Consider the following 24,229-nt stretch of genomic DNA (forward strand, 5'->3'; position numbering starts at 1 on the left):
AACACCAGTAAACGTCTGGCAGTGCCGGCTGTACCATGCCTGGGGCAACCCAGTCATCACTTCCAACTGGAAGCCTTGCAGCCCCAGGCTGCAACCCTGATGCCTCTTGCTGCACTATGCGGTACAAAAGGGGGTGGTGATGGACGGAGCATCAGAACCAATCAAACACTCACACCCAGTCAACAGATCTGGGTTTGATCCATCACCATTCTTTAGCCCACTCTGCCACCCCAGTTCAGACATGGCCATATGCAAATCAGTCTGACCCTGTGCCTCATGGGAACAGTCCAGCCCGAACTGCCAAGCCATGCCTTCCCTGGACCGGAAACAAGCTTCCTAGGACCGGTTTCTGGCATTTCAGCCGTCTTCAGCCAGGCTTGCTTGAATCCAGTGGCAAAGTGAGCAAGGGACTCACGTCTGAGCATACCCTGCCAACTTATGGTGAACAAAGCGGTACAAAAGGGGGTGGTGATGGACGGAGCATCAGAACCAATCAAACACTCACACCCAGTCAACAGATCTGGGTTTGATCCATCACCATTATTTAGCCCACTCTGCCACCCCAGTTCAGACATGGCCATATGCAAATCAGTCTGACCCTGTGCCTCATGGGAACAGTCCAGCCCGAACTGCCAAGCCATGCCTTCCTTGGACCGGAAACAAGCTTCCTAGGACCGGTTTCTGGCATTTCAGCCGTCTTCAGCCAGGCTTGCTTGAATCCAGTGGCAAAGTGAGCAAGGGACTCACGTCTGAGCATACCCTGCCAACTTATAGCGAACAAAGCGGTACAAAAGGGGGTGGTGATGGACGGAGCATCAGAACCAATCAAACACTCACACCCAGTCAACAGATCTGGGTTTGATCCATCACCATTCTTTAGCCCACTCTGCCACCCCAGTTCAGACATGGCCATATGCAAATCAGTCTGACCCTGTGCCTCATGGGAACAGTCCAGCCCGAACTGCCAAGCCATGCCTTCCCTGGACCGGAAACAAGCTTCCTAGGACCGGTTTCTGGCATTTCAGCCGTCTTCAGCCAGGCTTGCTTGAATCGAGTGGCAAAGTGAGCAAGGGACTCACGTCTGAGCATACCCTGCCAACTTATGGTGAACAAAGCGGTACAAAAGGGGGTGGTGATGGACGGAGCATCAGAACCAATCAAACACTCACACCCAGTCAACAGATCTGGGTTTGATCCATCACCATTCTTTAGCCCACTCTGCCACCCCAGTTCAGACATGGCCATATGCAAATCAGTCTGACCCTGTGCCTCATGGGAACAGTCCAGCCCGAACTGCCAAGCCATGCCTTCCCTGGACCGGAAACAAGCTTCCTAGGACCGGTTTCTGGCATTTCAGCCGTCTTCAGCCAGGCTTGCTTGAATCCAGTGGCAAAGTGAGCAAGGGACTCACGTCTGAGCATACCCTGCCAACTTATAGCGAACAAAGCGGTACAAAAGGGGGTGGTGATGGACGGAGCATCAGAACCAATCAAACACTCACACCCAGTCAACAGATCTGGGTTTGATCCATCACCATTCTTTAGCCCACTCTGCCACCCCAGTTCAGACATGGCCATATGCAAATCAGTCTGACCCTGTGCCTCATGGGAACAGTCCAGCCCGAACTGCCAAGCCATGCCTTCCCTGGACCGGAAACAAGCTTCCTAGGACCGGTTTCTGGTATTTCAGCCGTCTTCAGCCAGGCTTGCTTGAATCCAGTGGCAAAGTGAGCAAGGGACTCACGTCTGAGCATACCCTGCCAAATTAACACCAGTAAACGTCTGGCAGTGCCGGCTGTACCATGCCTGGGGCAACCCAGTCATCACTTCCAACTGGAAGCCTTGCAGCCCCAGGCTGCAACCCAGATGCCTCTTGCTGCACTATGGGCACATCAATGTCCTCCTCTAAAACAGGCACTTCATCCGCACTAAGAGTCGCTTCATCCGCACTGAGAGTAGCTTCATCATCCGATGATTCCACGTGGAGAGAAAACTCACTGCCTGAATCTTCTCCTCCCTCCTCTGCCTCAGATGCAGAGTCTGTCTCTGAACCATGGTCAAAGGAAGACTCAAAAAGCATACCAACAACCCGCTGAGCAGTAATCCTGCGGCTAGCCATTATCCTTACTAAGAAAGGAGACTGCACAAACAAGTCAACAACAACCAACAATGTGCAAAATAAGTAAGTAAAAAGAATGTGCGCCTTTATCACAAGATCTATATACTCAAAAACTATGCGATTCACTTGCAAGAGACAGCTACACTCACCAGCACCTACTCTGCAGAGAGACAGCAAAAACGATATCCCACTAGAAAGAAAAAAACAAAACCAATTTCTCACAAGACAAAAAAATACACATCGAGCACAAATGCAAAAAAGTTTTTGACATACAAAAAACAGAAGCCAAACATACTGCTATTATTACACCATTAGCAAAAAACACATTCATGCAGAGAAATTAAAAACATTTACATAGTACAAGAAAAAGTCTCTTACCAAACACATGCAACTACACAAACAGCAGAACCACCAGTAACTAAACCGCAACCTGGAACAGTCTAAAGAGCAAAAGCCTTGAACTAGAACAAAAAGGGAGAAATAAAGCATTACAATTGCAATTCACAAGAAATAAAGCAATTAACATTATAATACGCTATGTCACTACCCATATGGGGGAAGAAAGGCCAAATAAACGAGCCGATCAGAATACACATAAAAAAATATATGTCCCCTGGAAGCGACCCTTGCCCAAGGGGTTGCTTCCAATTTATTTATTTTTAAATCCCTGGCTCTAATGGGCTTTTCTGCCCCTTCCCTGGGGCTAGAAACGCCCAAAAATACAGGCGATCTGTCCCCGGGGGGGCAGAAAAGTCTTAAAAATTATTTAGGCCCATAAGGAAACGACCCTTGCCCAAGGAGTCGCTTCCATTTAAAATTTAAAACGCTCCCTGGTGTCTAGTGGGGTTTTCTGCTTCCCCTGGGGGCAGAAAGGCCAAATAAACAAACCGATCTGCCCCCAGGGGGGGCAGAATATACTTAAAAAAAAAAAATGGCCCCTGGAATGACCCTTGCCCAAGGGGTCGCTTCCAATTTAATAAAAACAAATTCCCTGGCTCTAGTGGGCTTTTCTGCCCCCCTGGGGCCAGAAATGCCAAAACATATTGGGCGATCTGTCCCCGGGGCGGGGGGGGGGGCAGAAAAGTCTTAAAAATAATTATCCCCCATAGGAAGCGACCCTTGCCCAAGGGGTCGCTTCCATTTAAAAATTAAAAAACTCCCTGGTGTCTAATGGCGTTTTCTGCCCCCCACTACGGCAGGCCCTAAGGCTATAATAGTGCCTCTACGTACACATTCGATTCAGATTAGAACTCAAGATTGAGCTCTTTAAAGAGCATTACACCTCATAAGTTCAGAACCTTTGATTATCCCTCACCCTTTACTGCCCACAACAGCGCCTTTCCTCAGTTTTGTAAATGACCTCTGCCCATGTTGTTGGCTGATGACCTTGTAAATTGCTTTGTTGCCTTTGGTTAGATACTTAGTCTATAAGAACCCGCATGCATCAATCCTCGTCCTCCTCCTCATGTTGCTTCTTGTAAGCCTATCATGGTATTTGCTCTTTCCTTCCTTTGTGCTTGCTACTTCCTATTACTTTGGGTCTAAATCTCCACGTGGATCACTTTTCCATTTGTCTGGTGCAGACTCCTGGCCCTGCAGACTACATGAATCCAAAGGTTGCAATGATATGGTGGAGGGTAGACATGAGTTAGTGGCGAGCAGCTGTGAGTCTGATGCTGCCTCATTAACAATCATATTGAGAACAGGCTAGAGGCCTGCAGGCTTTTAGAGAATTGAAATAACCTTCAAACGTTAGCTTCAGTATGCTGTGGATAATGTACAACTAGGAAACCCGAATCTACTAAGACCCCTAGCCACAATTCCAGCTCTCCCTCTTCTCCACTCTTTTTAAACATTGTGTCATTCTGTGGTCAGTAAAGTTTCTATTTCACCACCATTCTCCTTTCTGTGATGTTCGGTTCCACTCTTCCTTTGTGCTTCTGGTCTCCTGCTTGTTTTGTTTGCAGCCTCTGGGCATGTAAGACCTCTTTGAAATTAGTTGATGGTCTGCACTTGTACACAGTGTAGCCCTGGAAAGGTAAGCTTTCATAGTTACTGCATGTGCATATGTGCACTCTTCTAAAGTGTGTGGTCAAAAACCAGGTTAAGCTGAGGGTTGTCATGAACATAAAAGCTGGGTGAGTTGAGACAAATGGCTTCACTTGCTTTGAGTAGATGAGTTTCAAGGTTGGAACATTGAAGACCCACCCTATAGTGTCACATACAGACTTAACTGTTTTGTGGGGGCAATCTGTTCCTTAGAAGCTCTAGCAGATGTCATAACATAGTGGTTTTTACCAAGATGAAATAGGTACAGAAATAGTAATGTGTGGGCATACGACTAATGTTGGCTCATCCTACTAAGATAAATAGTATGACACAAGTGATTAAACTGTTTAGTTTTCTCCGTTCAAACACTGTTATTTTGGGCATGATCAGGATATTAGCGAGAGTAGATTGCAGAGACCTTTCAGGATTGTTTTGGTGCAACTGATTTGGGTACTTTTACATTCTAATAAATGCTTTAGTGCCAATCACACCATGTGCAAACTATAGCTCTTGCATAGCCATTGTGAGATGGGTTTCCTCAATTTTGTGGCACAGGCCTCAATCTCGAGAAATTTATGTACACTATAAAGTGATAGAAATTTTGCACAAAATACAAAAGAATGAGACTCCTACACTTGCTTTTGCAGCAGCATTAAAAAACCACATTGCAGATATATGTTAAAAGCTAGACCTGATGTTCCCAGAACGGCAATGATTTATTTGATCAATGATCCATTGACTGGTTTTTGGGTGGCTCCCGCAGCCAAGATGAGTTAGAGGCCTAATTAAAGATTTTTCCTGTAGAGTTTTGTCTCTGTGACCAGTACTTTGGTATGGCACTAATAATCATTGTGGCAGTTGTAACAGAATGAGATGGACCATGTACCTAAGGAGCATGTAGTTTATTTGCAGAAGGTTGTGACTGATAGATGGATGTGCCCAAATATATAATTTAATCTCGTCTGGATTTGGCTGACTGTGTCTTGAGGGTGATGGCCACTTCTTTGGCCATTTTATGCAGTTTTCAAAAACGTAATAAAAATGCAGTGAGAAAAGGTATAGCACATTCCCGTCACTAGTGCTAGACCTGATGAAATAAACATTATTATTTTTTGAGGTAGCAAATAGGGATGTTATGGTCTAATTATATTTCACAACTGCAATTGTAAGCCATGTATGCCTCATTGCTGTTTTTTTATTGTTAATTTTCTTGGTGAATCTGGTTTTAGAGCTGTACATATACATTTAGGTCCATTTATGATTTGGTTTTGCAGATATTGTGTCTGAATCATAACCACATAGAATCAATACTACCCCGGTTAAAGCCTCAAAACCACTTAACAAATAGACAGATGCTACACCAGAAAGTGACTTCAAGTGGCTATGGCCAACAAACTGCAGCAAGAGGAGCCAGGTAAGAATATATATTTTATTGTAAAGCACTTGAATAAACATGTTCACAACTTCCTCAATCAAATGTAATTGTCAGTATAATTGATTACAATGTTCATACTTAATAACTCTCACATATTGTGCAAGCAAACATTTCTTTTTGATTGTATGTGCATATTGCTCTTCAAAAGTGTAAGTTAAAAACCTCAATTGTCAGGATTCATCTGGAAACCTTGGGATTTCATATTTTTGGTCAGAGATATACCTCTGTATTTTTTTTAGATTCTGTGCGATAATTGTTGGCAGAGTTATGAATTTTTAAAGATTTTAGTTAACATAGCACCAAAAAGCCCAAAGTGGCAACCATGGATATCAGGTCACGTTGGACCGGGACAAAGCCACAAGTTCAGGCCAACCGCGGTGGTGGGCTACATTCACCAGGCTAGGTCCACTGAAGCTTTACCTTCTCAAATCCATGCCAAGTGTCCATTATTGATGGAGCGATGGAGGGGGCCACAAGGAGCAGGGAGAGCATTGCAGAGGCTGACAGCGAAAAGCAGGCTAGGCATTGTGGGCGTTGTTAGTGCTTCACATTGGCGAACACTTGTAGCGGTCTTTGCTGTAACATGAATAGGTGGCTGCCGAAACTTCACGTTGAATTGCGGTGCGAGGTCTTGGTGCAAACTGGCCTGTTCATGGTCCTGGAGACCTCAAAAGCTTGATTACAGCTCTCCGAACCACACCAAAGGTCCAGGCCCTGAGGGGCACCGCTTGGAGGTCAAGAACACACTTCACCTGGGTCCAGGGGCTGGTGCAGGATGTTGGGGGCCTTTTATATCCCTGAGGTGGCTCAATTTAGGAGGCCAGCAGAGTAGCCCTTGGAGTCACTCTAGTGTCCTAGGTTCAAGGGCAAAGTTGCAGGTCCAGTTCTTTTCTTACCCAAGCAAGAGGGCAACAGGTCAGCGCAGCATGGCAGCAGTCCAGCAGAGTGGCAATCCTTTAAGCAGCACTATAGTCCTTCTCCTTGGCAGCGTATGCACAGGTCCAGAAAATTACTGAGGAGTTGGTGTCTGAGGTCCCCTTTTTAACCTGGTGCCCTGGATCTGAAAGGTGGGAGAGGCTTCTAGACAGTGGCTTTGAAGTGCAGGGAATTTCCTACCTCCACTGCATTGGCTCCAGGCTGGCTGCAGTGACAATGTGGGGCCTTTGGGCCCTTTGTGTGAAGGCAAAGCACAGGCTATTCAGTTGCAAGTAGGGTGTGCTCAGCTCTACCCCCTATCCATCCTGCCAGCAAAAGCACAGCCAATAAATCTATTGTGTGACTGTCAGGGAGGATTTCACAAAGTCGAACTGGGGGAGACTTATATGTAATAATAGGGGTGTTTAAGGCTTGGCAAAGGGGTTTAAATGCCAAGTCGGCATGGCAGTATAAAACTGTATTCAGGCAGGCATAGGACATGTTTTAAAGTGCTATTTAAGTGGGTGGCACACTAAGAGCTGCAGGTCCAGTGATAGCATTTAATTTGCAGGCCCTGTGTATATGGTATACCACTCTACAAGGGACTTGTAAGTAAACTAAATATGCCAATTGGGTGTAAACCAGTTTAACCATGTTTTGGGGGGAGAGCACAAGCATTTTAGCACTGGTTAGTAGTGGTAAAGTGCAGGGAGCCCTAAGGCCAACAAAAATGAATTCGGCAAAACGTAGTGGGTAAAAAGAGAATATGTTTGGAGGTGAAACTGTGCACTGGGGCCAGGTCCCACATGGGTATTCAAGTCAAAAAGTCTTATTTTCCCCTGTGAAGGAAATTTTTACCTAGAAACCCCTCGTATAAAATCCCTGCAAGTAACATGAAAGAGCCTCTCCTGGATCATGAATAGTCCTTTGTGGTTTCTGGAGGTGTACACTCCTGGTCCCTTGATAAAGCTTTCCTTAGGTGAAACACAGATGCGCCTCCTGCCATGGACAATCAGGAAGGCTCTGTTGGTACTGTAATATCCTGACTGTATCTTTATTTATTTTATTTTTACTGATTCTGTGTTGCGTTTTCCCCTGCTTTACTCTTCCTTGTTTCTGTGCACACGTAACCTACTAGAGTGATCCTTCTCCTTGGAAATTGGTGTAAGTACCCGTTGCTCGCTAAAGGGCTATTGGGGGCTTCTTCTCAAAAATAGAGATAATCTTGCCATGTGCCCTGAAGGTCATCCTAACAGATTGCTAGAGATGATGGTAACATCCCTGTATCTGATTGGCATTCCATAATCTTCCTGTTACTGAAAACTAAGATTAAACCCCCTTGATTTCTGGTGATAGCAAGCCTGGGCTATTGCAATGTAGTCTGTATTGGCGCCCCCTAGAAACTTAATGTAAAGCTTTAAATAATGCAAAATAAGACAACTGCAATGTGTCTACACTTAGGCAGAAACAACCTTACCAAGTCAGCTCTGAAAGCACTCCACTGGCACCTGGGGAGTTCTGAATACAATTTATAAAATCTATAACCTACACAAAGCTTGCTTGGGGCAGATGTTCTGGATACCTCCAAAAGTTTAATTTGCCATTACATACCTGGCAAGGACTTGAAGTTGGCTTCCTCACAGCTCTGTATATTCATGAAGTCCATGGTTTAAAATTTTGGCACAGCCCTCAGTTCCGTGCTCAGTGTAGCTACCTTCAGTTTAGGAAACTCTTAAAAATGGAACTTCACCATGCAATGTTGAGCTGTAATCGCCAATACCTGGGGGAGTAATTGATGAATTCCGTATTCAATGACTTCCTGTAAGTTTGTCTGGCTCCAACCCTACAATGCATTTTTCTTCTCTACCTATTTGAGTGCTTCCTTACTAGAACTTCAAAATGTCTTAGGGTATGTCAGCACAATAGACGTCTATGTATAAATATATGAATTGAAATGGATTACAAAGCAAAGACAATTAGATGAAGGATGGAGTGCTGAAACCTTTCAGACACTCTCCCCCAGTCACAGATCTAGGTTTAATCCAGGATTGTTCTTCTCCTCACTAAGCCACTGCATTTTGGACTCAGCCATATGTACATCAGTCTTAAACCTGTTCCTCATGGGAACAGTCCAGCCCGAACTGCCAGGCCAGGTCCTCCATGGACCGGAAACAAGCATACTGGGACTGGTTTCGGGGTTTCACCACTCATCAGCCAGGCTAGCTTGAATCTAGTGGCAAAGTGGTCAAGGGACCCACGTCTGGGCATGTTTGTGTTTGCTTTGAAATAAATTACAAGACACTGTATCCAGGGCTGGTATCAGTGAATTCTTAATTATAAAGTTTGCTAGTCCTCTTTTCATTCCTTTACAGTGCCTAATTTGAGTCAGTGGTTTCCAGTGTTTGGCATCAGGGCTTAATTGTCAGCACTAATAGCAGTCCCCCAGGTGGTGGCACTGTATGTCTAACTTTGAAATGTGCTCAACAAAAGTTGTTGAATAAATTATTATATACATTATAAAGGTCCTGCTAGCCAAGCCATTCTTGTAGCTTTGTGTGACCTGGAGTCATCTGAATTGTGACTTGTACGAGTATGAGTTTAGCAGTTGTATTGGTACTGTCATTGGAATATCTTGCAGGAGCAATGGGCCGGGAAAGCTGCAGTGGCCTCATGACGTGGTAGTTGTGATTTAGCATAGGGGTAGGGAGTGAGGGGTTCTACGCCATCCTTACTTCTTGATATTTACGGTATTCACATCCTCATGAACCTAGCTTTTCATTTAAATTTCCTAAGATGATTATGTGTGGATCTTTTTGGCCTCTGGGAGGCCTGTCCCTCACCCCATGAGGTCAGAAACATGTCTGGTGGTGGCAGGCTGGCTAGGACTAGTCAGAGACCACACCAGTTCTTGGTAGGTTTTCAGGGGGGCCTCTAAAGGGTTTCTTGTGTGCATTTATTAATAAATTCAACAGCAGCATCAATGAGGATTTATTAAGACAAGATGTTTGGTACCAAACATCTTAGGGTACAGTGAAGTTATCATGGAGCTAGGAAACTCGTAATGACATGTATCCAGGCCCTGTACTTTCTTTGGATTCCCTGTGCACTTACAATATCCAAGCATGGACTTGATATTATAGGGTCATATCTGCGTATGCAGATATGTCTACACATGGGATATAGTGCACTCTGCCTTAGGGCTGTAAGGTCAGCAGTAGGGGTGGCTTACCTATACCTCATGCAGTGTATGGGGGCATGGCACACAGGGCTGTGTGCCATGTCGACTTTTTGGTTTTCTCTGCTCCAAGACACGCAGCCTGCAATTTCAGTGTGCCTGGTCTTGGTGAGGGGCCCCTGGGGGGGGGGGCGCAATTTGTGCTGCATGCAGCCCCAGTGGACCCTCCTCAGTACCCATGCCCTAGGTACCAGGAGTGCCATTTACTAGGGACTTACAGGGATTGCTGAAGTTGTGCCAATTGTGATACAGTTTTGGGAAAGATATCTGGCCCAACGGGAACCTGGTTAGCAGGGACCCTGTGCACTTTCAATTCAAAATCATATCAGGCATCAGACAAAAAGTGGGTGCTAACCATTTCAAAAAAGGCACTTTCCTACACTTCTCATCAGCACGACAAATGCAGGGTGCTGGATCACCACTTTAATTAGAATTAATCCAACAGGTGCCTAAATATTATTATTAAAGGCTTTCTGGCAGCAAGACTGTAACCCAGGTAGCGTTTGAATTTGTGATGGACTGACAGAGGAGCGATACGACTTATTGATGTATTTGGGTGTAAAACTGTTACTCATAAGGTAAAATTATTGCCCAGACAGTGATACCATGTGGAAATATGATAAATGAATGATGTAACACTATCACATAATGCGTGGTATTACGCCATATAATTTGCCTTTTCTTGCTACATAGTTTAGTCAACGTAGCCGCGTAGCTGGGCCCTTCCCTGCTACATAAATCTAGTGGTCCTGTCTATTGGTATAGCTATACTGTGACAGACTCTGCCCCAGTCATTCCGGCTTTTTTCAGGCAATATCCTACCTCTCACATTGTAAGTCTTGTAACTCGGCCTTTTGCAATGAAAAGTCAATTATGCATTCACCAGAACACAAAGGGGAAACAACAAGAGTGGGCGAACTGCTCCCACGTGACTTTCGACAACTTCAAGAGTAAAGAATGGCCCCCTCACCTACTCCGTTGTACTTTCTCAAGGCCCCACCTTCCCACTTAAATTCAGTGCAGTGCTTTGAAGCAGCTTAGGAGCTACATGAGCAGTCAGCATGGCATATGATGCACAAAAGTGCAGCACAATTTAACTGAAGACAGTTTTGCTTAGTGACCCCACAGTTTTGTGTTGTGTTTGAGTGCCTCCTTTGGTTTGCTTGCTCAATGGCCTACACAATAGCTCTCTCTGGTATGCTGAGTACATAGGTGAGCAAGACAGAAAAGTCTGCAGCAGTAAAATGTTGCAGTGTGTGTGTGTGACAACAACATGTGCTATGACAGCAGGAAACTGAGAAAGCAGACATGTTGGCAGCAGGACAAGGTAGGAGAGGTGACCTATTCCACGATGGGTCTCCGTGCACTTGACAGCTCCTTCCTCACTCCTGCAGAAGACCCCTGGACTGCCCACACTGGCCGCGGCCTTGTCCCGCAGCACAAGAAGGAAAGGAAGGCAGGGCAGAGTGCTGGGTCAAATACTGGCTGGGTGGCCATCCTTGTCTGAGGGTGTAGTAATCTATCAGTGGCCAGTGTGTGTGTCTGAGAGGGAAGTATGCACCAATCTTAATGCTGTAATACAAAGTGTATATAGTTGTGCAGTAGGGGTTCTTGGCTTTCCCTTTCATAACAGGCTGGGGGTTCATTCTTAGGTCGTTCCTGCCTGCATGAAGTTCGTGCATATGTTGCCCTCCTCCTCCACGCCTTACTTTCCAGGTGGGCAGCCGCTGCTGGCTGCAAGTTAGTTATCTTTAATATGCATGCGCCCATTGGTGCCCAGTCACGCAGGCCACCTTAAGCCAGTCATTCCTCATTTTGTAGCCAAAAGCTAGCATTGGATTCTGGGAAATGTAGTTTCACTTTCCCCATTAATCTTTGAACCCTAATATACACCATGAAAGCGGCTGGGTCCATTTGGTAGCTATGAACCAATCACTGCACGTCAGTCATGTTCAAAATAAAGGTCACAAGCTATCACCCTATTACAAAAAACTGATTTTGGACTGGCCTGTTTATAACAAAGTGGAGCCCCCAAAGAGCCTTAGTACAGACACTGGAATTTACAAGAATATTTCACGGCAATGATTTTCTCTAGAGAGTGTATAAGTAAATCCAAACTATCACGCCTTCATTCATAATCACGCACTTGGCCGCAAGCACCTGCCTTCTGCTCAATGTTTATAACGGATGCACTGCTCAGGAGTTTCTTATTTGAAGTTATGACCTCACCTCCCTCAGGCCCTGTCCCACCCGTGATTCCTGAGCCAATCTAGTGCTGCAAGAGAGCAGCGCGAGGATTGGCTTGGTCAGGCGGTGGCAGCAATCATTTGGAGCCTTGGGGGCTGTGACAGAAATCATAAGGGCTCCTACATTGCCAAGGTAGGCGAGGGTTCAAGTGTGCATGTCGGGCTGGTCAGAGCAACCCGACATACACACTTCACCCCAAGGAGGACCAGGCCAGCACCTGTCAATCATCAAGCAGGCTTGGAGCGGAGGCTCCCCCCACCTCTCTCTCCTGTAACTTTGCCTGGGTTATGCCGCACACGGCGGCAAACAAACAAAACATATATATGGAATAAATAACACAATTAAGCATTTAATATGGCAAAACACACAGGGAGGCGACGTCCCCAGGCACCAATAAGAAACGCTGCTGGTACAGAGGGTTACTATGCCTGCTGCAAAGAATGGGTACCACGCAGCTCACTGAAGTGTGTATTTTATGTGCATGGCTCTGAGTTATTGCTTTTCTCATAGAGATTCTCTTGTGCAGTTCATATTTTACAGTAGTAATCTAGCACAGTGAGCTATGAACTGCATGCAAACTGCATGGTACAAGTTAGAAAGTTATGTTTTTTCAAGTCTTTCATTAACCCAATGTTGCTAAAAATGGTGTGCTTATGTAGAAATAAATTCGTATTAGTAACTGTAACCCTAACCACTGTGTTACGTTTTGAATCCTGAGTTTGTACTTCACCAGCCCTTTGTCTTATGTAACATTTTCTATACACTGACTTACACAAGTATAGTGCGCTGACACCATCATCTAGTATGAAAGGCTCTATAACACAAATTAAATACTTGTGAGAGAGGGGCTATGGAGAGATGAGGAGCACTGCTGGAGGGTGATAGTGAGGAAACCAATGAAGGGCACAAATAAAGTTTGCGTATCCTGGTGCACTTTAAGCCCATCCTTTACTATGCTTTGGAAGCTAATGCAATTGAATCTAGATTGAAAATTGCGTTGTGGAATGCACCATTTTTGCCATTTTCCCCCAAATTTTCTTGGGGGGAGAACCCCACAAACCCACCTTGTAGTGGTTGAGCTCGCTTGTTCGCTATGCAGCATATAAGGGCTGGTCTGACAAAATTTGCCAGGGCTGCTTTGGGTACCCAGTACGGCCCTGAGCATGACGGTAAGCCTACAATGCTCCTCTGTCCTGATGTAAGATGTGATTGAAAATGTCTTAAGCCAATGGCTGGAGGGATTACGTTCAAGAAATGCAATAGTTTGAAAAGGGCTGGCCCAAAGTGCGCTTTCCATGTTTTGAACACAAGAGTTTGGCTATGCAAGGTAAAAAATACTCGCCTTAAGTGTGAGAACTCTCTCAAAAGTGTACCTACTGAAATAAAGCCAAACAAGCAACTTAACAGTTAGAAAGTATCTTAACCATGGTATTAAAATAATTGAGCTGTACACAAAGAGTTTGAACAAGCATTGACAAAGTCAAAAAGTCTGGCGTGCTTTACCAAAGAAAACCTTTTAGCTAAATTTGTAGTTCAGCTGCAGCCCACTAGCAGCAGCATGCGACCTGTCGTACACACTATGGAGGTCATTACAATGTTGAGCGGAATCACTTCCGCCCGACACCGCATCGGTCTTGGGACCGGCCGACACCCGGTCATCTGTCTGGACCGCCTCATTAGGATTGTTCGGTCGCATTCCTACATTTTACTATGGCAGCATACATTCCAGCCATAAACCGGATGTAATGCATGCTCCCATAGTGAAATGGGAGGTGCGGTTCATCCCTGCACCCCGTGGCAGGCACCTCAAGGTGCCTGCCACAAGGTGCAGGGATCACCACTCGGCCTCCAACCGAAGGCCGTACACCTAAGGGGACCCTGCTAGGGGCCCCAAAGATGCTTTCCGACATGGTGTGCATGTCGGACAGACCAGCATGGAAACCATGTTAGAAACCGTTATTGTAATCTCAAGGGCGGAAAGAGCCGCCCTTGAGATTACAGGCTGCATTCCGACTGGTGGACAGTCTCTCCGAAACTGTCGGAAGCCAGCCATAATGACCGGCTGGTTTCCTTTCCGACCATCTCCATCGTAATGAGGCGGTCGGAAAGGAAACCGAACGGCCCATTACGATGTGGCTGTAAAGGCTCCGACTACAGCCTGTATCTAAACATCAGCCCGGCAGCTGAATGTAGTTTCTAGGGACAGAAGAGGTATGGCTTTTGGCATCCCACGCAATGAATTAGTTTTGATATAAAGTGAGCAAAAGTGTTGCAGTGAAAAAATTATAAGGGCTGCCTTTTATATGCAGTGCATGTACGAGAGTGATTTGAATGTGGCCGAAAGTGTGATGATACGTAAATAATAGTGATTCTCCTAGAGTGAGGTGAAGGTGAATTAAACTGTGGAAATCACTGTCCTAGAATTGCTAAAACCTAAACAAAAACAAAGTCACATTGTATATATATGTATACACTCATTAAGGCATGCTCATTCATTAATGTGCAATCTATGCGCGTTTTTTCCTCTGTTAACAAGATTTTAACCTCCGCTGTTTAGAAACGTTTATTTCACTTATTTATTATTTCTGTGAGAGCACGTATTAACTGAAACCATTATTCTTTAATAACACGGTTTCATCACGCTTATTGACTCCACCACCACAATACCCTTGAGCTCACAGTCTGTTACCCTCGATTTAGTGCTTGTTTGTGGGATAATAGACATCCATGGATTACAGCATAGTATTTTGTCTATTTTTTAAGATCACTTGTACCTACCCTGAAGAAGGGCTTAGTCCTGAAATGCATAGGGATTCACAGCATTGAATGAAGTGCATTGAATGAAATGCAACTTCATATAAAGTGATGCAATGTACACCAAATGAAATAATTGTGATGCAACAATGAAGAAGATGATGCATTATACATGACAATTGAATTGAATTGGGATGTAAATGAAGTTTACTGTTTTCATTACATTAAACAGATCTACACTACAAACCACCCCAGGAGACTATGTCTCACAGGAGTGCTTAATGGGCACACTATTATTAATTTAATAGTGCTAATTTTTGTTGATACAGAACTCAACTCTCGAAGGTCAGAGGGAGATACCCATCAGCACCCAAAAGTATAAAGCCATTAATTTAGCTACACAAAGTTATACCATTGAATTGGAGTGTGCCACACACCATTTAATACCATCCAATAAAAAAACATAGGGTAATAGTGCAAACCTCTTGCTGCATTAGAATATCTGTAACAAAAAGTGAACTCAACAGAAACAAACAGTGCCATGCTAAGCTATATAAAAGCGTAACCTGGGTTGTCCTGTATCGATCTCAAACACACGTCTGCACTCTTAAGTTAGTAACGGAAATGGAAGAAGGAGGGGGATGGGGAAATGGGCTGGGACTGCCATACAGCAACACGCTCCTCCTCACTGTCCTCCTCCTGTCTGTGTTGCTGCAAGAAAAAAAACAAGCAACTTCATTATCTAATTATCTATGAGGTGTTGTTAAATAGCATGGTAGTGGCAAGTGTGTTACCAAGGACTTTATGTGGGCTGGTTCCTGTCAGTGCTCAGCACCAGCAGTTCTAAAAAGCAGGTGCTGACATGGGTCCCTATCGGGCACCCCATTTTTGCCCTCACCCTCAGGATGAAAAAACAAATCTTATCTCTGCAGCTGTACCACCCTTCACTGGCTTTGATGTAACTTCAAAGAGACTCGTTATAGTTCTTTCACAGTCTCATCATGTCAGAACCTAAGCATTTTCAATGTTATATATAACAAAGCCATAGTTGTTGCTAATTTATCTTATTCAACTAACAACCATTGACCAAGCCAACACTCCTGGCTAGTTGTAGGTGTAATGTTACTTGTATTATATATCTGGATGCAATCACAAAAGTATCAAAATACCAGTGGGGTGGCACACTAATCCATGCAAATATTTTTTAGCTTAAGTGGTTTTAAGCCACTCCCTTAATTACATTGGCCAAGCCCCTTTGAACCCCCCAAATGTTTTCATCCCACTTAAAGCCCAGGTGTTACCTAAAGGGCACGATGCATCCCCATAGCGCAATATCTTGTCTTGACAAAGAGCTAGCCACAGCGGCCTGGAGGTTAAGCCACTTTCTGTGGAAGCACGCAGCTGTTGTCAAATCAAAAGCTGTACTCGGGTGAACCAATATCTGGGTGGTACTCCTGAAATCTCTTTTTTGTTCACATAAGGTTATGCAACAGCTGCGCTACCATGTCAGACCTAAAAACAGTCCTAATGCGATTGGAAAGAAAAAAATTTAGTGTAAATAGTTCTGATTACCTGAAACCAGAAGGAACTGAGTGGTAAAGTATGTCCTCTTTCATTTTTTGCTGTTTGACTATCATAACAGGTGTTTATCTTGTAAGTCAGTGAACAAAGAAATACATAGGATTAAAGTGTAGGATAAGAAAAATCTGATGTTTGTTTTTTCTCAAGCAGCAAGCAGCCTAAAAGCAATACTTTTGCATATTGGGGAAAGGCAGTGTTGTGATTTGAGGCAGTGCTCCCTTAACCGAAAATGGCTGCATATTGTCTGCTAAAATAAAAGTTGTCAAAACAGTTGCTGCTTTCCATCTTGGGGAAAGGTAGTCGTGCTACCAGGGTTGGGAGGGTATGGTGAAGCAGGGACATTGAGCTCGCATTATGACGAAAACCTATCAAGCATATTAGAATAGCTGCCAGTTGGTGTATGTGTATATATATGTGTGTATATATATATATATATATTACCTACTGGCGGTCGCCAGTAGGTAGTTATAGTTAGGACCCCTTTTCCATAGGAAATCCGCAACATTCTATTTTGAATAACTTTGGCGCCGGTCGATGAATCCTCGCGAATTTCTCAAAATAGGTGGGGCGCTACGCTCCGCTCCTACCCTGAAAGTCTCGGGGGGATCCGTCAAGCGGGGGCTGAGATAAAAGGGGGTCCCAAAACGCGTTTTTCCCATGCATTTTTCCATAGGACCTTTAGAACGAGCTACAGCCCGAACGGCTGAACAGAATTACTCGAAATTTGGCAGAGAGGTAGTCCCTAGGTCAAGGAAGTGCCTTTTGTAGGTTTGGTGTAAATCTGTTCAGTAGATTCTGAGAAAATAGCCTTTAAATCAATATATATATCTGAGCCCGCTTACGGTACGCTTACCGTACGCTTACCGTAAGCGTACGGTGGCGTGCGCGAGCGCGATTCTGATTGGCTCTTAGATCTTAGTAAACATTCGAATCGGCCGAAACCAGGAAGCGGCGGCCGCCATTTTGTGTATTTCACTCTGAAAAAAAAGAGTGAAAACAAGAAAAGGGGGCAATGAGGAGAGTTACAGACCCCCTAACATTTGTAAGAGGGTCAAAGAAGGACAGAAAAGTACAAAAAAAACATTTATTGATTTTTAAAAAAATCACGGGGTACGCGTACGGTAAGCTTACGGTAAGCGTACGGTAAAAAAAATAAAAATAAATAAATGAAAAGCAGATTTAAGAGTTTAGATATTAGGGAGCTCTAAAAAGAGCTGTTGTGTTTATGAAGTCATTTTTTTAGTGGTACCTACAAGTAAGTACCGATGCAGAGTCTAAGGTTCAAAAGGAAGACTCTGTTCCCTTCATCATTGAAGTGCACACCATCTCCTCTATAAATGTCTTGCATGTCATAACGCAAGTTGTTGTGGTAAATGGCACCCATACCATAGTCACGGAGGAAAGCAGAAACAGATTTGTTGACGTGCTTTCTTGCTTTGTCAATCTGTGGACAGAAATGATTGGACCAGTTCCATTTTTGCCTTTGGCATATGTTGGAAAACACAAAGGCAGTTTTAGGGAAAAGTGAAAACAGTTGTGCAAAGGTGTCCTTCATAAGCATTTCCAGACCTACCCCAGTCAAAGTGCCTAGGTCATTGCCACCACAGTGCACTATTATGAGGTCAGGGTGTTGGATTTGCATGAAGGATTTCACCAATGGCATCAATTGGTGCCACTTTAACCCTCTCTGACCAATCCATTTAATGTCTACATTTGGCAAAGCAAGGTCTCTCACCATATCTGTTTTCTCTGCAAACTTTTCACTCCAGAAGACATAGCTGTGCCCTACAATCCACACTGTGAACATCTTCAAAGGAGATCTGGATGCACTCAGGAGGTGTCTTTCAGTAGAATGGCAATATGAAAAGAAAGACAGTTTGAAAATGGAGGCATACATATTTTTTTCAAAACAAAAAGAACTGATTGGCTGTTTCATACCATTCTAGAATAAAAACTAGGCTGTATGTGTAAATTAATAGAAGCATGTTTTGTATTGGTACAAAAAAATGTGTAACCAAAGAACAGTACTATGGATTTGCTGTTAGGTTTGAAAAGTCAAGCACTCTTGGAATTGAAACATTGTTTGGCGAACTTCTGACCTAACTCAACACAGCAGTGTTCCATGAGCTGTTGCTATGGTAGCAGGCAGAAGTCAAGTTGGGGGAAGGGTACTAGGCAGAAGTCAAGTTGGGGGAAGGGTACTTTTGGAAAAGGGTTGGTTTTCAACCAATAGAAATGTGTGATTACATTTGAAAAAAAGGGGGAAGCACTGAGATTTGAAACTTACATGTATATGTGTGGAAAAATAGAGGGAAAGTTTGCCATTATCTGGTTCTGCTGAGAGGAGAGAGGTGAACACAACAGAGATCCTGGCTCTGATAATCTGCTGTTTGAGTGTCACATTTCTTTCACAACTAACTAATTTTAAAGGTGAGTTTACAGTTTGAGAGGGGATGTATGTGGTAACTTAAGAAATGAATAATAGAAATGGAAATTGTTTTTGTTGTAGTTGCGTTTATCATTTTCTGTTTTGGGAGAAATTTAAATGTGAGGAACATGTAAAATAATATGGAGTATGTTTTCACAATAAATTAAAGTGTACTGGAAAAAAAAAGAATAGTTTAAGGGTTTGAGGATGGACTCAGTAATGCAAATACATTCAGCATCACTAAGGCTGGTTGCCCTTGCTGGAGTGTAGGCAGTCACCGAGAATACACATGGTGGTGGTCTGAAAAAACAGTTTGGACATGTGCATTTAAAAAAATCAAAAAAAGTGGTTTCATAATGTGTCAGTCTGTAAAAGTGATTTTCACTTGCCCCGAAAAAAAAAGAGCAGTAAGTGTGCTTTCAAATTGGCAAAGAAATTTCTTTTTGGGACTAATGTGAAAACATGACTCTGTGTGCAGAGAGGAATTATAGGCAGAGATTTATTGCGTATTGCTCTGGTGATTTCACAGTTGCATTAGATGGAAAGGGGGAGCGAATTTTTGGGGGAAGAAGCAGACTCTTAGCACACACCCATGTGCTTGCCATGTATAATCATGCACAGTATTTACAAGCAAGTGGGGTTTTCAGGTTTCAGTCTGTAATGCAAATACATTCAGCATCACTAAGGCTGGTTGCCCTTGCTGGAGTGTAGGCAGTCACCGAGAATACACATGGTGGTGGTCTGAAAAAACAGTTTGGACATGTGCATTTAAATAAATCAAAAAAAGTGGTTTCATAATGTGTCAGTCTGTAAAAGTGATTTTCACTTGCCCCGAAAAAAAAAGAGCAGTAAGTGTGCTTTCAAATTGGCAAAGAAATTTCGTTTTGGGACTAATGTGAAAACATGACTCTGTGTGCAGAGAGGATTTATAGGCAGAGATTTATTGCGTATTGCTCTGGTGATTTCACAGTTGCATTAGATGGAAAGGGGGAGCCATTTTTTGGTGCAGAAGCAGACTCTTAGCACACACCCATGTGCTTGCCATGTATAATCATGCACAGTATTTACAAGCGAGTGGGGTTTTTAGGTTTCAGTCTGTAATGCAAATACATTCAGCATCACTAAGGCTGGTTGCCCTTGCTGGAGTGTAGGCAGTCACCGAGAATACACATGGTGGTGGTCTGAAAAAACAGTTTGGACATGTGCATTTAAATAAATCAAAAAAAGTGGTTTCATAATGTGTCAGTCTGTAAAAGTGATTTTCACTTGCCCCGAAAAAAAAAGAGCAGTAAGTGTGCTTTCAAATTGGCAAAGAAATTTCGTTTTGGGACTAATGTGAAAACATGACTCTGTGTGCAGAGAGGAATTATAGGCAGAGATTTATTGCGTATTGCTCTGGTGATTTCACAGTTGCATTAGATGGAAAGGGGGAGCGAATTTTTGGGGGAAGAAGCAGACTCTTAGCACACACCCATGTGCTTGCCATGTATAATCATGCACAGTATTTACAAGCGAGTGGGGTTTTCAGGTTTCAGTCTGTAATGCAAATACATTCAGCATCACTAAGGCTGGTTGCCCTTGCTGGAGTGTAGGCAGTCACCGAGAATACACATGGTGGTGGTCTGAAAAAACAGTTTGGACATGTGCATTTAAATAAATCAAAAAAAGTGGTTTCATAATGTGTCAGTCTGTAAAAGTGATTTTCACTTGCCCCGAAAAAAAAAGAGCAGTAAGTGTGCTTTCAAATTGGCAAAGAAATTTCGTTTTGGGACTAATGTGAAAACATGACTCTGTGTGCAGAGAGGAATTATAGGCAGAGATTTATTGCGTATTGCTCTGGTGATTTCACAGTTGCATTAGATGGAAAGGGGGAGCGAATTTTTGGGGGAAGAAGCAGACTCTTAGCACACACCCATGTGCTTGCCATGTATAATCATGCACAGTATTTACAAGCGAGTGGGGTTTTCAGGTTTCAGTCTGTAATGCAAATACATTCAGCATCACTAAGGCTGGTTGCCCTTGCTTGAGTGTAGGCAGTCACCGAGAATACACATGGTGGTGGTCTGAAAAAACAGTTTGGACATGTGCATTTAAATAAATCAAAAAAAGTGGTTTCATAATGTGTCAGTCTGTAAAAGTGATTTTCACTTGCCCCGAAAAAAAAAGAGCAGTAAGTGTGCTTTCAAATTGGCAAAGAAATTTCGTTTTGGGACTAATGTGAAAACATGACTCTGTGTGCAGAGAGGAATTATAGGCAGAGATTTATTGCGTATTGCTCTGGTGATTTCACAGTTGCATTAGATGGAAAGGGGGAGCGAATTTTTGGGGGAAGAAGCAGACTCTTAGCACACACCCATGTGCTTGCCATGTATAATCATGCACAGTATTTACAAGCGAGTGGGGTTTTCAGGTTTCAGTCTGTAATGCAAATACATTCAGCATCACTAAGGCTGGTTGCCCTTGCTGGAGTGTAGGCAGTCACCGAGAATACACATGGTGGTGGTCTGAAAAAACTGAGATTTATTGCGTATTGCTCTGGTGATTTCACAGTTGCATTAGATGGAAAGGGGGAGCGAATTTTTTGGGGAAGAAGCAGACTCTTAGCACACACCCATGTGCGCAGAGATTTATTGCGTATTGCTCTGGTGATTTCACAGTTGCATTAGATGGAAAGGGGGAGCGAATTTTTGGGGGAAGAGGCAGACTCTTAGCACACACCCATGTGCTTGCCATGTATAATCATGCACAGTATTTACAAGCGAGTGGGGTTTTCAGGTTTCAGTCTGTAATGCAAATACATTCAGCATCACTAAGGCTGGTTGCCCTTGCTGGAGTGTAGGCAGTCACCGAGAATACACATGGTGGTGGTCTGAAAAAACAGTTTGGACATGTGCATTTAAATAAATCAAAAAAAGTGGTTTCATAATGTGTCAGTCTGTAAAAGTGATTTTCACTTGCCCCGAAAAAAAAAAGAGCAGTAAGTGTGCTTTCAAATTGGCAAAGAAATTTCGTTTTGGGACTAATGTGAAAACATGACTCTGTGTGCAGAGAGGAATTATAGGCAGAGATTTATTGCGTATTGCTCTGGTGATTTTACAGTTGCATTAGATGGAAAGGGGGAGCGAATTTTTGGGGGAAGAAGCAGACTCTTAGCACACACCCATGTGCTTGCCATGTATAATCATGCACAGTATTTACAAGCGAGTGGGGTTTTCAGGTTTCAGTCTGTAATGCAAATACATTCAGCATCACTAAGGCTGGTTGCCCTTGCTGGAGTGTAGGCAGTCACCGAGAATACACATGGTGGTGGTCTGAAAAAACAGTTTGGACATGTGCATTTAAATAAATCAAAAAAAGTGGTTTCATAATGTGTCAGTCTGTAAAAGTGATTTTCACTTGCCCCGAAAAAAAAAAGAGCAGTAAGTGTGCTTTCAAATTGGCAAAGAAATTTCGTTTTGGGACTAATGTGAAAACATGACTCTGTGTGCAGAGAGGAATTATAGGCAGAGATTTATTGCGTATTGCTCTGGTGATTTCACAGTTGCATTAGATGGAAAGGGGGAGCGAATTTTTGGGGGAAGAAGCAGACTCTTAGCACACACCCATGTGCTTGCCATGTATAATCATGCACAGTATTTACAAGCGAGTGGGGTTTTCAGGTTACAGTCTGTAATGCAAATACATTCAGCATCACTAAGGCTGGTTGCCCTTGCTGGAGTGTAGGCAGTCACCGAGAATACACATGGTGGTGGTCTGAAAAAACAGTTTGGACATGTGCATTTAAATAAATCAAAAAAAGTGGTTTCATAATGTGTCAGTCTGTAAAAGTGATTTTCACTTGCCCCGAAAAAAAAAAGAGCAGTAAGTGTGCTTTCAAATTGGCAAAGAAATTTCGTTTTGGGACTAATGTGAAAACATGACTCTGTGTGCAGAGAGGAATTATAGGCAGAGATTTATTGCGTATTGCTCTGGTGATTTCACAGTTGCATTAGATGGAAAGGGGGAGCGAATTTTTGGGGGAAGAAGCAGACTCCTAGCACACACCCATGTGCTTGCCATGTATAATCATGCACAGTATTTACAAGCGAGTGGGGTTTTCAGGTTTCAGTCTGTAATGCAAATACATTCAGCATCACTAAGGCTGGTTGCCCTTGCTGTAGTGTAGCAGTCTGGACATGGGCTTTTTAAAAAATCTGAAAAGTGGTTTCATAATGTGACAGTTTGTAAAAGTGATTTTCACTTGCCCAAAAAAAAGAGCAGTTAGTGTGCGTTCAAATTGGCATAGAAATTTCGTTTTGTGACTATTGTGAAAAGAAATGTAGTAATATATTTAAATACAATAAAGGAATTTTTTTTTAGTTTTTTTCAGGTATTGCTGAAGAGCAGTGAACAAAATTTAAGATGCCTACAAAATCCAGAGTTCAAAAAACGCTAAAAAAAAAACTATATTTGAAGACAACTGGAGGACCAAAGTTAGTAGAAGATGCTCATGTTGGGAAAAAGAAAAAATCTTCTGGTAAGCAGAAAAAACAATTTCTTAAAAATATATTCAAAACAAGGAAAAATGTACAAAATGTCTGTACTGGAAAGAATGTTACGAAACGAACAGAACAGGAAAAAATTGAGAATTTAGTTAATGCAAATATACCTTCTGCAACTGAAAAGATTTACATAAACAGAAAAACAGCGTTTAAAGAGATACGTAGAAAAATGTTTCAGAGAAGAGTTATGTCCAATTTGATAAAGGATGTGAAGAAATATAAGCAAAAGGCAAAATATTACAAGAGAAAAAAAGAAATTGAAGCCATTGCAGCAAAGGCATTAGAATTAAAAAGGAAACTATTCATATTAATTTTGAATAGGATGCGTACATTAGACAAAATGGTTAATGTACTGAAATCACATAGCAAAAGGAAAAGAGTAGTGAACAGAACAAACTTTTGTAAAGTGTTTTTAGGAAAGTGGATGCATAGTTCAAGTAGTGAACCTTTTTTTAATGAAGAGAGCTATTTTCAAAGTAATAGTTTGCTGCATGCAGTTGACACCAGAGGTCGTTCATACGAAGTAACAAATGGTTGCATAATGGAGAAGGAGATAATGGTTCCAAGAGATGAGGTACAAGTGATGGCAGATGAGGCAATGGGGAGACGTCCTAAAGCCCCAGTGTACACTTGGAATTGTAGTAGTATTTGCACTGTGCGTCAGGAATCTATTGACAAATTTCGAGAGTTTCTAAGAGAATATAGTAAAAAAAGTGTAAAACAGAAGATTAAGGTGCTTCAAAGTCTGGATCCATGCAGAGTGAGAGAGAATACTGGTTTGCAGGGTCATTCTCTGGCTTGTCTATCTAGAAAAGTGTGCAATAGTGTTTTCCATCATTTTAGGATGCTGGCTGTTCATCATACTGAAATGAGAAAGTTTGTGAGACGGTTGTATTTTGCCAAAAGTCCAGCAATAAAGTTAAATG

The 24,229-nt window shown here is 43.0% G+C and overlaps 1 protein-coding gene across 1 annotated transcript in view; it reads left to right on the plus strand.

The window, feature by feature from the left end:
• The window catches only part of LRRC9 (leucine rich repeat containing 9), a 597,819-nt gene that overhangs the window by 485,572 nt on the left and 88,018 nt on the right, over nucleotides 1–24,229 (plus strand). Inside the window, exon 26 of the mRNA XM_085626156.1 lies at nucleotides 5,442–5,581. Within this exon, the coding sequence (XP_085482282.1) occupies nucleotides 5,442–5,581 (140 nt within the window). The remainder of the gene's footprint in view (nucleotides 1–5,441; nucleotides 5,582–24,229) is intronic.

This window comes from Triturus cristatus, chromosome 9, assembly GCF_964204655.1.
Source record: "Triturus cristatus chromosome 9, aTriCri1.1, whole genome shotgun sequence".
NCBI classification, from domain to species: domain Eukaryota; kingdom Metazoa; phylum Chordata; class Amphibia; order Caudata; family Salamandridae; genus Triturus; species Triturus cristatus.